This window comes from Chiloscyllium punctatum, chromosome 20 (assembly GCF_047496795.1).
Source record: "Chiloscyllium punctatum isolate Juve2018m chromosome 20, sChiPun1.3, whole genome shotgun sequence".
Lineage (NCBI taxonomy): Eukaryota > Metazoa > Chordata > Chondrichthyes > Orectolobiformes > Hemiscylliidae > Chiloscyllium > Chiloscyllium punctatum.
In genome coordinates this window covers 90,854,903-90,868,067 of record NC_092758.1, presented here as the reverse complement: position 1 = coordinate 90,868,067, position 13,165 = coordinate 90,854,903, and the positions used below count along the sequence as shown (strand labels likewise).

The 13,165-nt window shown below is 40.4% G+C and overlaps 1 protein-coding gene across 1 annotated transcript in view; it reads right to left on the bottom strand.

Annotated features, from left to right (window-relative positions):
• Positions 1 to 3,637: 3,637 nt before the first annotated feature.
• Positions 3,638 to 13,165, bottom strand: part of LOC140492270 (uncharacterized) — a 102,405-nt gene continuing 92,877 nt past the window's right edge. The window contains exon 12 of the mRNA XM_072591212.1: positions 3,638 to 12,940. Within this exon, the coding sequence (XP_072447313.1) occupies positions 10,748 to 12,940 (2,193 nt within the window). The 3' untranslated portion in view covers positions 3,638 to 10,747. The remainder of the gene's footprint in view (positions 12,941 to 13,165) is intronic.

Below are 13,165 nucleotides of genomic sequence, written 5' to 3'. Positions count from 1 at the left end.
AAAATTGTCAATGTAGCTCAGGGACCCTCCCAGGCTGATCTCACAGGATTGTGAAAGATGTTTCACAAGAGAAGCATATTTAATTTTATCACTTCCTTTTACTCTGGGCAAGTACTTGATCTGCTTTGTTATAGCAGAATGTGGACTAGATTTCTGTGTGGAATAGAATTGCTACCTTTGTTGTCAGAGCCACTAATTTAAGAAAGATTTAAAGTCAAAACCCCTTATTATGGGATCACATTACAGGATATTTAACGACACTTTGGGGATTTGTGTTCTTTCGATTCTGTCCCTTCATAATCAGATTCATGAATCCACAGTGTCTGATTAAATCATAGTTTGCTTCATTAGATGGCAGTTTGGAACATTCCAGAATCTTTGGTAGTCTCTCGTGGTGGGAGTTGGTGGTTAGGTTTGTTTAACTGATCCATTCAGCTGTGAGTGAACATTGCAACTCTGTGATGTCCCACATTAATTTGTTTTTAAGTATTCCGGAAACAGACCATTCAAACACTTTGGAAGAGGAGTTGCAAATATTTTAAGGCTTCAGCAAACGCACACATCTTGGAGCAGTTTCTGTCTTGCACTGTTTGTTTTGGAATGTTATTATATCTTCACTTCCTACAATTGAAATGTTAAACCTCGCAAAGGTTATTAGAAGGATTTTGCTAAATCTGCTAAGCTATTGCAATGCTTTGATTGAACTCAGTACTTTAAAAATATTCTATCGCGGATGTGTACATTTGTTGAAAGGCCAGCTTTTGGCACTGACCTCTAATTGCTGATGAGAGCCTTCCTGAACCTACTAGTGGTGTAATTATGGACAGAGTACCAGGGATTTTACCCAGTAACAGGAAAGAACTGACAACACAGTTTGTAGAGAGGGTGGTATGTGGCTTGGAGGGAACTGGCTGTTGGTGGTGATGCTCCCATGCCTCGGCCATCTGGCGTTTGGTGCTGTCAGAGGAGCTTTGGGGAGTTGCTGCACTGTCACTGGCAAATGTCCCACACCCACTGCAACACTGGTAAAGGGAATTCATGTTTTTAGTGGTGGTTGGGCTGCTTTATCCTCATTCCAGGAGAAACAATAACAGCTTATCATTAAATAAAAAAGTATTCCGTAATTTAAAATTATTGATTCATTCTTAAAGGATGACATTGTTAATGATGACAGCTGTCAAGTAATGATATTGGTGTTATTACAATCTAATGAACCATCACTCGCTCTTTAGGGTCACTAAGTGTCATTTCTTTAAACATTCTGAATCAAAGCACTTTTGCACTTTAGCCTTAAGAGATCACTCCGGTTTCTGTGCATGCACAGATACACTTATACGTACAATATGCACAGATACATATTCTCCTGTTGAATGTAAATCACCCAGTAACACTGCTACGAAGAAAAGCATAGAAGTGCCCCATGCCCTTGACCAACACTTTTCTTCAATCAACACATTAAAAAATACCCAGGTTATCTGATCATTATCACATTGCTATTTTTGGAATATTCAATGATGGGATTACACATTACACATCAATGTTGTCCTGTCGGTAGGGCTGCTGGAAAATCTCTCCTCCAGGCTGTAGTTGTGGGTGATTATTGCAATAACAGACAGCATTTTAATACCTATCTGGTTTTAAAATCCATGACCTAACAACTTGGCCCTTGCTTTAAGCAGAATACACCCAAAATTATTGGAACATGTTGTGGAAAGCAAGTTACCTGTTGTGAATTTGTGAAATGGTGACTATGTAACCAATCCTCCCATGGGTCCTGCACACTACAACCAGCCTGTTCTTCATTTTTCAGTGGCTTTTCCAAATGTCAACCCCTTCACAGATATGGTAGCTCACCCCAAAGATTAAAATAGGGCTTGAGAGTTAGTTTTAGATGACCCTCTGCCTTGTTTTCTGGTAGTCATTTGCAATTCCACTTTGCAGGGTATAGGTTGTAGTTTCTTCAAACATTCCCAGGTATTGAGCCCAAGTGACCATCCTGCAGCCTGTTCCGAATGGTTATACTTTAGACAGTCACTTTTGCCTTTCCTCAATCCTGCAAATAAAGTACAGACCTGGCAGGTCTGTACTATGTCCTTGCTCCAATGTACCATATGATCTCTTGCTGAGCACGTTAGATCCCAATTTTCTTGTCATCTGAACTGAAATAAGCACAAAGGGTAATTTAGATGTCTATGCAGGAAGAGTTGGACAATGAACTTTTCAGGGAAAGCTCCAAGTTTAACGACATATTTGTAATTTTATGGCCAGCATTTAAACCCAAATGGCTTTTGAGAAGGAAATCTTGGAGGGAAGGGTCAGCCACGGAACTTTTACGGAGGAGCTACCAGGCTTTTGGCCCAGCAACCACGTGGGAACAACAATATAGCTCCAAGTCAGGATGGTGCACGGGCTGGAGAGGAACATACAGGCAGCAGCACTCCAATACATTTGCTGTCCTTGTCCTTCTGGTTGGTAGAGGTTGCTGTTTTGGAATTGGCTGTTGAGGGGAAACTAAACAGCAGTTGCCGATTTCATACAGGCTTCTGTTATTGTGAAGGATAACAGGATTGTACATCTTTTTTTTTAAAAAAAAAGCTGTAATAAGCATTTCCTATAATTCTCTCAGACTACATGGACTGCTGAAGCCAGTTTGTGACAGTGAATTTTGGAACCAGAAGTCAATGGCATGATTGGTAAGCCATGCTGTTTAGAGAGCTTGGAGCGTACAAGCAACTTTGTGGGAAGATTGGTTGTAACGTGGTGAATCACATTTGCAAAATGCCTTACATACATCATAGTTAACTTACAAAGTCACTTTTTGATATATGGGCATCACACAGACTGGTGTATATCACCACCTCTAGAAACGACATTCAAATTTAATTTTGATAGTCCCTAGAGGGGCCCCATAACAAAAAATCACAAGATTAACAAAATCTATCAAAATTATCATGGCTCTGAAAGCTTGGACTTCCAAATTAACCTGTTGGAATGTAACCTGGTGTTGTGAGATTTTTAAACTTCATCCACTCCAGTCTAACATTGGAACTTCCACATCATAAATGATCAAGGTTTATCCAGAAGGATTGAAAGCCAATTTGGCTTCACCTGAACTGACAACCTTGGAGTGTCTGGTGAGGCTGATCTATACATGTGCATCACACACCTAAACAAACACTAACCAATTGGAATTGAACTAAATGACCTCACAAAAGGGTAGGGAGCCAAAATTTGACTCCACTCGCTCCATTTCTGGAATAATCGCCTGACACAAGTTCCAAAATAAAAAAAACACTTAAGAAAATCAATTGGGTACCAGCACCAATACCCAAGAATGAGCATTTTCAGTGGAGTGTATGTTGAAGATATTTGCTATAATTCATGTAATGTGCATTATGGTGAAGGGCATCAATGCTGCAAAAAAAAAGCACTTTTCCCACTCTCTACAATGTTTCTTCTTTGAGAATACATGCACATTCTTGCAAGCCTTCAATTCAGTAGGGTTCACGGTGTCATACAATGCACTAAGTATATGGCCAGCATTGAAGATTTGGGATAAAATACACAGAAAGCAAAATTGTTTGGAAAGTAGAGTATCCTTTTCGTAAAGTCACTGGAATAAAGACTCCATTCAAAAGAACCTTTGAGAATGTCTTTATTACGATTGGAATACACAAAGAAATCATACAAAAAAAATCAGTTAGTATTCTAATTAACTTTTATCAAAAAGTAGTTATCTTTGTATAATGTAGTGTGAAAATATAAGCAACATGATTTATTCAAACTATCAGAATATTATACAAAAATACTTTAGAAGTTTTATAAGTGAGTAAGACAATGTTCTAAAGGATACTTTATTCCATACACAGTCCCATTATATACATTTCATTTTGTTTGGAAACTGCTTGAAAAGGGAAATGTCAGGATTTCTGAAAGAGTGCATTCAACAGCATTTTTTTAAAACAAAAAAAAAAGCACTTTTCATCCACAGTGCAGCATTAACTGCATACCACAATATTCCCCAATCCAGTGTCACCGAAGGGTTAGTTCACAAATCAAATGCATTGCTTCCAAAGTAAATATCACTAACTGTACTTGTTGAAAATGCAGCATCACTGTTACATTTTACATATGCCCAGGAAGACTCATTCAAATTATACATTGGCAATATTAAGTGGGATTATTATTTTGGGAAGCGTTGATAGGTCTAACACTGGTAACATTTCAGTGGGTCCCCTTCACTGAAGATATAGTTTCCACATGCAAAGTAACAATTACTGGAGGTTGCTAGGGCTTTCACTGGAGTGATGCCATACCACACACAGAGAAAAGTCCATAAATAACTAGATTAAAATGCAACTACACTGTGACTGAAACAAGATCTTAGGCTTGTAAGAGAAATGGGTGCATTGGGTCAAATGTGATGGCCTAGGGGCTCCTGTTTAAAGACAGACAGTCACAAACGTTAGGTCTGAAATTTTCATAATATATACAGCAGCCAAAGCATGTCTCTAAACTCCTCACGATAAGTGGGGCCTGAATGAATGAAGTGTGAGGAAGTGCTGGACATGACTAGAGCTCCCAGATTTTAGGACACCAGCTCTATAATGTTCACTGACCAGCACTGCCCAGGCAACATGTAATGGATCAAGATCTACTCAGGAGATACTAATGGTCAACCAAAATTATATTCTGGGCACACCATGGGCAACTGGTACAGGATGTAATTCACTTTACTGAAAGCTGCTTCATTAGGCAACATCCCACAAATTACACATTTCAATTCTGGAAGGATGAGGTAGGACAAGACAGTATAACCTTAAATTCAATAAGATGGGCACAACTGATTACATTTTTCAGAATAGATTTTCTTATAGGATCCTGCTTGGTTTGGATAGGGTAAGATTGGGTTAGACTGGAATCAATTTTGTTGAATTGATCACGATAGAGGGAATATTGGCAAACCAAGCCTCAAATAAAACATTAAGCTGTCAATGGCAACAAGATTTTGAATACATGAGCTTCTGGTCATAGAATATAAAACACTTACTGCCACAATCTATGTGCATCATTATTTTTTAAAGGAATTCAATAGCATGCGCATCTGCTTGATAAAAAGGAGCTATATACAGAGAGAATTCCTGTGCTTACAGTATGTGGCATCTTATAATTTATTTACATGCAAAAAACAAACTGCCTAGTTTATTCTTTACAAAGTGTCACAAGTGAAACATGAGTTAGAAAGGTCTGATTATTACACAGGTGGCAATCTAGACATCTTGTCCAATCCTACAGACCATGTCTATCTTCCTTATCTTACCAACTCAAAGGCCATATACTGTACCATGCTCCCAGCACTTGGTACAATGGCTCAGGCAACCTATTCAATGGGCAATAAAACAGACTCATTGTCCAGCACTCAGTAGCCAGACATTTCTTCACTACAACTACTTTGTAATCCACTAAGCAAAGTTGATGTACTGAACTATAACATATATCTTTATGATAACACAATCATAAACTCCCTACAGTGTGGAAGCAGGCCATTTGGCCCATCGAGTCTACACTGACTCTCTGAAGACCATCCCACCCAGACCTACCCCTCTACCCAATCCCTGCAATCCCGCATTTCCCATGGCTAATCCACCTAACCGGCACACCTTTGGACTGTGGGAGGAAACCCATGCAGACACGGGGAGAGCATGTGAATTAAGAACTTTGTGGAGTGCCTCAGAGATGGGATTCTTAGAACAGCTGGTGCTGGAGCCTACCAGGGAGAAGGTAATTCTGGATCTGGTATTGTAGTAACAGGATAGGTCAGAGTCAGCATGGATTTATGAAGGGGAAATCATGCATGACTAATCTTCTGGAAATTTTTGAGGATGTAACTCTGAAGATGGACGAGGGAGATCCAGTAGATGTAGTGTACCTGGACTTTCAGAAAGCTTTTGATAAAGTCTCACATAGGAGGTTACTGAGCAAAATTAGGGTGCATGGTATTGGGGGCAAAGTACTAACTTGGATTGAAAATTGGTTGGCTAACAGGAAACAAAGAGTAGTGATAAACGGCTCCCTTTCGGAATGGCAGGCGGTGACCAGTGGGGTACCACATGGATCAGTGCTGGGACCGCAGCTTTTTACAATAAATATTAATGATACAGAAGATGGTATTAGTAATAACATTAGCAAATTTGCTGATGATACGAAGCTGGGAGGCAGGGTGAAATGTGAGGAGGATGTTAGGAGATTACAGGGTGACCTGGACAGGTTAGGGGAGTGGTCAGATGCAGTTTAAATGTGGATAAATATATGGTTATCCACTTTGGTGGCAAGAACAGGAAGGCAGATTACTAGCTAAATGGAATCAATTTAGGTAAAGGGGCAGTACAGAGAGATCTGGGTGTTCTTGTACACCAGTCAATGAAGGTAAGCATGCAGGTACAGCAGGTAGTGAAGAAGGCTAATAGCATGCTGGCCTTCATTACAAGAGGGATTGAATATAGAAGCAAAGAGGTTCTGCAGCTGTACAGGGTCCTGGTGACACCACACCTGGAATATTGTGCGCAGTTCTGGTCTCCAAATTTGAAGAAAGACATTCTGGCTATTGAGGGAGTGCAGCGTAGGTTCACGAGGTCAATTCCTGGAATGGCGGGATTACCTTACACTGAAAGACTGGAGCGACTGGGCTTGTATACCCTTGAGTTTAGAAGACTGAGAGGGAATCTGATTGAGACATAAGGTTATTAAAGAATTGGACACTCTGGAAGCAGGAAACATGTTTCTGCTGATGGGTGAGTGCCGAACCAGAGGACACAGTTTAAAAATATGGGGTAGACCATTTTAGGACAGAGATGAGGAGAAACTTCTTCACCCAGAGAGTGGCGGCTGTGTGGAATGCTCTGCCCCTGAGGGCAGTGGAGGCCCAGTCTCTGGATTCATTGAAGAAAGATTTGGATAGAGCTCTCAAGGATAGTGGAATCAAGGGTTATGGAGATAAGGCAGGAACAGGATACTGATTAAGGATGATCAGCCATGATCATATTGAATGGTGGTGCAGACTCGAAGGGCAGAATGGCCTACTCCTGCATCTATTGTCTATAAGAATCAAAGTTAATCCACCTGCACTCACTCAATGAGCTGCTCAAGCAACAATTGTTGACAATGTTCGATTTCTGTGTCAAACACAACAAAAGCACTGAACACCGAGCCCTGCCTAACAATGACTGGAAAATTGCCAGTTATGTAGAATTCGCCCATTCTATCTGTGGGAGATGCCACTGGGAGAAACACAAAAATTAAGATAAAATCTCAAAATGTCAAAAATTCATTTTGTTTGGGAATGAGAGAGAGATTTAGAAATTAATTTTGAGGCCACTTTTAGATTGTTCACCATTGTGAAATGCAAAGGGACATTTTTTTTTACAACTTACTAACAGACCTTAGGTGTGATGCAGCAAGTTGAAAAGACACAAGATGCTAGCTTGGCTTTATCAATTCCTGATCTACATCTGCTCCAGAAAGTTCTAGGATAATCCCTTCTTCAACCCAAAAGGTACCCAAAATCAAAAAGGGATTTTGATTAAAATTATTTAAAAATGTGAACAATTACAGGGGAAAGGCTTAAAGTTTGGAACATCAAACCCTTCAGTTAGCTAGGTCAACTAATTCAATGGTGCTGGTAACATTAGGAATAGGCCTTTCAAGCTGTACTTGGTCAAAATATTTCATCTCATTAATGAGTCTTGTGCTGAACCCTTGTGCGTCTGGACCACTTTTCTGTTGTTTTTAATCTCTGAATGGATTAAAAAGGAGGGTAGGCAGAGAGTTTGGTGAGGCGATGGTGGTTTGATCACAGCAATGACTATGGCAAATGAAAACATGACAGCTTTTTAAAAAGAAATTCTTTAAAACTAACATTCAGTCTAAAAACAAAAATCAGTATTTATTCAACAGAAAGCTATTTCTAAATCAGGGAGGGAGAAGTTAGCCACTCAAAGAATAAAGCTAATTTTAAAAAAACTGAAAAGTTATTGCAAAATAAATATGAAAATATTAGTGACCATTTCAAAACAGTTATTCTTCCAGAATTTCAACTCAAGTTTATAACTGGGTAATGCATCTAAATGAATTCTTAGAGTGTTCATAATGCTGTACCCCTGAAATCTTTCCAAGTAGCATAACAGACATTCTGGCAAAGGAAGCAAGGAGATTAACATGATCTATGAGAGCTAACTTCTCTTGCTGAAGAGGTCGAATGTAATTTATATATATGAACATTAAAGGTCTATATTTTATTAACTTCGATCCCTCAAATCTTTAAGTAATCCAAGGTTGGTCAAACAGGGTCATCACAGTTCAGCTAAATGTACAGTACTTTAGCTGGATGACAGACAGGGAGCTCTTCTGTAAATAATCTCTCCTTTTTCCTCTTTCCAAAGCTTCCAATAGCACGTTCACTTTGCTGGTGTGAAAGAGTCAAACTTAAAAATCATATTACAGCACATTTACACAGCTCCACAATCAGCTGTTGCTTACTCACCCAGCTGAAGGCAAATTAAAATGTGTTTAGTAAAATAAGACAACTGCTCTTCAGAATTCCACTGCTATCCTCCTGAAGTCACCATAACCATCTGGAAGTACAATTCTCAAGGTACAAACTAGATACCTCAATGCCAGGCAAGTTGGATTTCCTAATAATGGAGAAGAAGATGAACTGCATTGTTGTAATCATTTAAATAGGTGCAATGAGCTGCAAGTACCTGAGGAAATTATTATAAACTCTGGCAATGGAGATAACAGGAATTGATTTACATAGAAGACAGTACTAGAAATATAAACATTTAAGAGATTACAGTTTAAAATCAGTTACTTAAAGTGGCTGTATTTGCTTAAGAAGGAAAATTATCAAAACAGAAACTGCACAAGACCAATTCAGAATGAGGGAGACAATCTCCAGTGCTTCAACATTCATTGAATTATCTGTTGACAGTTATCATAGTCTTACCTAGTTATCATAGGATTACCTAGTCTCTCAAATGGTGTAAGCCCATCACCTGTGTGAAAACGTTGCTTTTGCTCAGGTGACCAGACTCTGCACTGCAGTATATTATAGTCCTCCCAACTGACCAAGTGCACTCTGTCTTGCAAGTAAAGTCCTGAGGTCTTATTACAAACAGAAATCTTTTAAACACAATGGACCTATCTCATACATTAGAGTGGTACAACATTACAATCTACCAGATATATTCTGGAAACAAAAAAAAGGTATAATTTTCAAAATGACAAGTACATTTAAACAAAAAAAACTTCGAAAATAGCTCAGGCAAGCCAACACAAAGGAATGCTTTCATTATATATAAAAAAAACCCACCCATATGGTGTTCACAGATGTACAATCATTAAGCAAAAGAAATTAGATGGGACAAAGGACACACAGAATCAGAGTATCCCTGATACAATCAGTTTCTGGTTAAGGTTTTCTTCTTTGGCAAATTGGAGTTGACCTCACCCAGGTTCCACAGTATTTAGTAGTTAAAATGTGTGCAATAAAAGATGTTCCAACTAAACAGAAAGCTCACATCCCAAGTTACTGTTTAAGTTGGACGAATAAGAACAAGCAAAACTCAGGAGACCGGCCTACACACGAGAAATGCTTTCTTGCTGATTTAAGTGGAAAGGGGCCTCCTATTGTCTCATATTCTCAAGCAGCACCTTGGACTATAATATTGTTACTTCACAGTATCTTCCTGAAGATTTGTCCATTGTTCATTTCCGGTTAAGTCCTCAACTGGAGCACTCCCCGCTAGTGTTAATGACAGGTAGAAGTTAAAGGTAAGCTACTGTTTGTAATTCTAATGGGATCAAGCTGCATCAGCAGTTTATTACAAAACGCTCCCTGAGCAAACTCAAGTTTTTCTTGGAGAAAGATTTCATATGGTAATTAAAACAAGAGCATTGTTGCATTGCGGAATGTCGGTTTCCGTCTTAAAGGAAGCACTTCCCGGCTCAAAGGGAAATCTCCAGCCAGCTTCATGATAACGGGAAGACAACAAGGTTGTTGCTGGAGTTGCAAGTTGCCCTCGGTCTCTGACAAGCTACAATATAACTCGGACTTGATTTACTGAAACAAGAACTGACATTGCTGGAACAGCTCAGCAGGCCTGGCAGGTACTGTGAAAAGAAATCAAGATTAACGCTTCAGGTTGAGTGACCCTTCCTCAGAAACTAGGAAACTAACTTCTGAGGAAGGGTCACTCAGCCCGCAACCTCAACTTTTGATTTCTCTCCACAGATGTTGCCAGGCCTGCAGCAATTTTGGTTTTTGTTTCTTATTTACAATAACTGCAGTTTGTCTGTTTTTTCTGGATTTACAGAACACAGTTCCTCTCAACGATGTCACTGGGAAGAGTTGAAAATGAGTGGCCTAATTTCTCCCCATTCTTCTTGGAGAGAAAAGTAAACCTGACACATCAACACAATCAAACCATTCTCAAGGAAATCACTGCTAGTTGCCTAGAGTAACACAGACCAGGATTTACAGACAAGTTGAGATTCTCCCTCTAAGCCATATTTGATGCATCGTTTAGAGATTTGGAGAGTTGGCAGGGAGAAAGTAATTTAACAACACATCGAATCTGAAACAAAAGGCAAAAAAGTGAGAATGGGTGCAACCTTGCGTATTGTTGAGCCAATCTTCGGCTTTTGAAAATCTGAGATAACCTGTTCCACCTTTAAGTAGCAAAGCCGTTCACACCCGTTTCTCAGAGTAAACTGGAGAAAGGTGGGAGGGAGAGAATGTTGATGGGCTGGTAGATAGTCTGTGCATTACTACCTCATCATAAGGCAAGTTAGGCAGCATTGAAGTTCGCAGCAGGTGGTTATACATTTGCTGGGAATGGGAAGCCAGGAGTTCTCGGTGTTGCACAGAACCAGGAACCATAGCAGGTGAAATAGGATGGCCAGGAGTTAATACTGGCACAATAACCGGGTCAGACTTCCGTGTCTTTGCAGAATTTTTATTCAAGTCAACCAGCTGAAAACGTGCTCCAAATTTCTCAGCCATGTGATGGAGTTCTGGATGGTAGCCTCCAAGTAGATAGGGGCTCGTTGGTGTTCCTTTCTTATTGTCTGCTTGACTCATTGAGGAGGGGGCCTGATGACCGGGCAGATTGGATTCTTGGTCCCCTTTAGGTTTTTCTTGGTCCCCTTTAGGTTTTTCTTCTGGTTGAGCTTTGTCTACATGAGAGGTGACTAATTCATTATCAGAAGGCTCTTCACCTTCTTTTCCGGATTCCTCTGGACAACGTGCAAGCTGGCTTTGTTTGGCTGATACCATGTTACTATTTGATGAAAATGGCCTACTGGGGCCATTTGGGAGCTCCTCCTTACAGTTCTTTATCCCATCCTTGATCAAGGTTCTTCCAAGTGGAGTAGGAGGCCCATTTTGTGCTTGAGACCTTTGGCTGTTGGCTGCTGTAGCTATTGTTTCGGAAACAGCAGGGGGTGAGGAAGATAACTGGGAGAGATTTGTACTTGCTGCCTCAGCACTCAATTTCGTTTTCCTATCTTGAGGGGTCTCAGAATTGGTCGAAGTACATTCTGGCCTCTGGACTTTAGGATATTTTGGGAGACTTAAATCTGTGGGGAAATCCTCCGACACAACTCGAGAACTGAGGCTCAGTGGTGACTGACTCAGTGACTCAACACCAGAGCTGTGATCTGAATGAACAAATTCTCTTCTCTGCTCACTCATCCTTGTGCAATAAGAATCCAGTCTCCGTTTCTTAGCCAGTCGCTCACTGTTGTTACGGTTTTCCCTGTTCTCACAATGATTTTGTAAGGATCGAGGGAGCAGATAATGAGGGACACTCTTGCGTGATAAACAGACTGGTGCATGCATGAGATCTGCGGCTCTCTTTCCTGGAGAATTCTTATTGGACTTGCTGAGATTTAATGGAGAGGACTGTTCACTATATTGCATTGAAGTCTCCATCTGTAGTGGTGATTGTTTATTGGATAAATTTTGAGGTAACATTTCAGATAGTTGTCCTTTACGATCATTCACATAGTTACTATCCACACATTTGCTTAAATTCAACCCCTCCTCGGCCAGGCGACTTTGTGAATCTCCGCTGTCATTATTCCCATGTAGCCCCTCAAAGGTTCTTGGTCTTGGGTTTGCTTTACGTTCTTCCCTGGAATCTGCAACATGTTTGGTAGAATGGGAGTTACTTAACAGGGATACAGGAGACCTGCTCCCTTTCACTACTCGAATTCCATTCATTTGTCCAATGCAAGTTTTCTTTGCTGGTTGTGAAACACATTTAGAGTCTTCTCGATTAAGCCAAGTAATGTTCTGTGTTTCACTTTCTCCCAAGGTTTTGATGTACATTTTGCTATCTGGTTTGGTGCTTTTTGATTGGTCCACCTTGAGTGTCCTGGGAAAAGCTGGCCTGGATTCACCTTTCGATGTGGTCAAGCCCAACCTGCTTTTAAGAACATCGAGAGGTGACACACCTTCAGGTAATTGGAAGTTCAGTATTCCAGAGTGAAGGTGTTGGAACATTCCAGATGGAAAGATGGACTTAGTTCCTTCAGTGGCAATGTGCCGACTTTCTTTAACACTGGAGCCACTGGACAAGTCCTGAGGTTGCAACTGGATGTTTCCCACACTTGGGCACTCGCTATTTTTCTGTCTTTTCAATTGTTGTTCATGTGTTCGGTGCACTTCAGACTCAGACTTCTCACCTTTTTCTAAATCCGAGAGGGGGAAGACCTTGTTTCTGGAATACTCCCCTGTAATGGATGCCCCGTCATCTTGGTTTTTACGTTTTGGAGTTGGTATCTGCTTGTCTTGGCTGTTACCCAGAGTACCTGAGTGCTGAGCAGGGACAGTCCTTTGGCTTTTGGCCTGGCACCTTCCAGCACTTGTTAGATTACCCTGAAAAAGGGAAAAGAAAATGGGTTTAATTTTTGCCTCACTTCTACCCCAGGCAGTAATCCACAGGCAGCTCTTTGGGCCTCCATCATCTGATTGCCCAGAGTGTTATTAGCCTGTTCCACTCTGGGCTCATTACAATGCAATCCAATCCTGTTCAAGTTCATTTTCACAACTGCGTGCTTTCCAGCTTGCAGATAATATTAACCAGAAAACAGTCCAATGGAG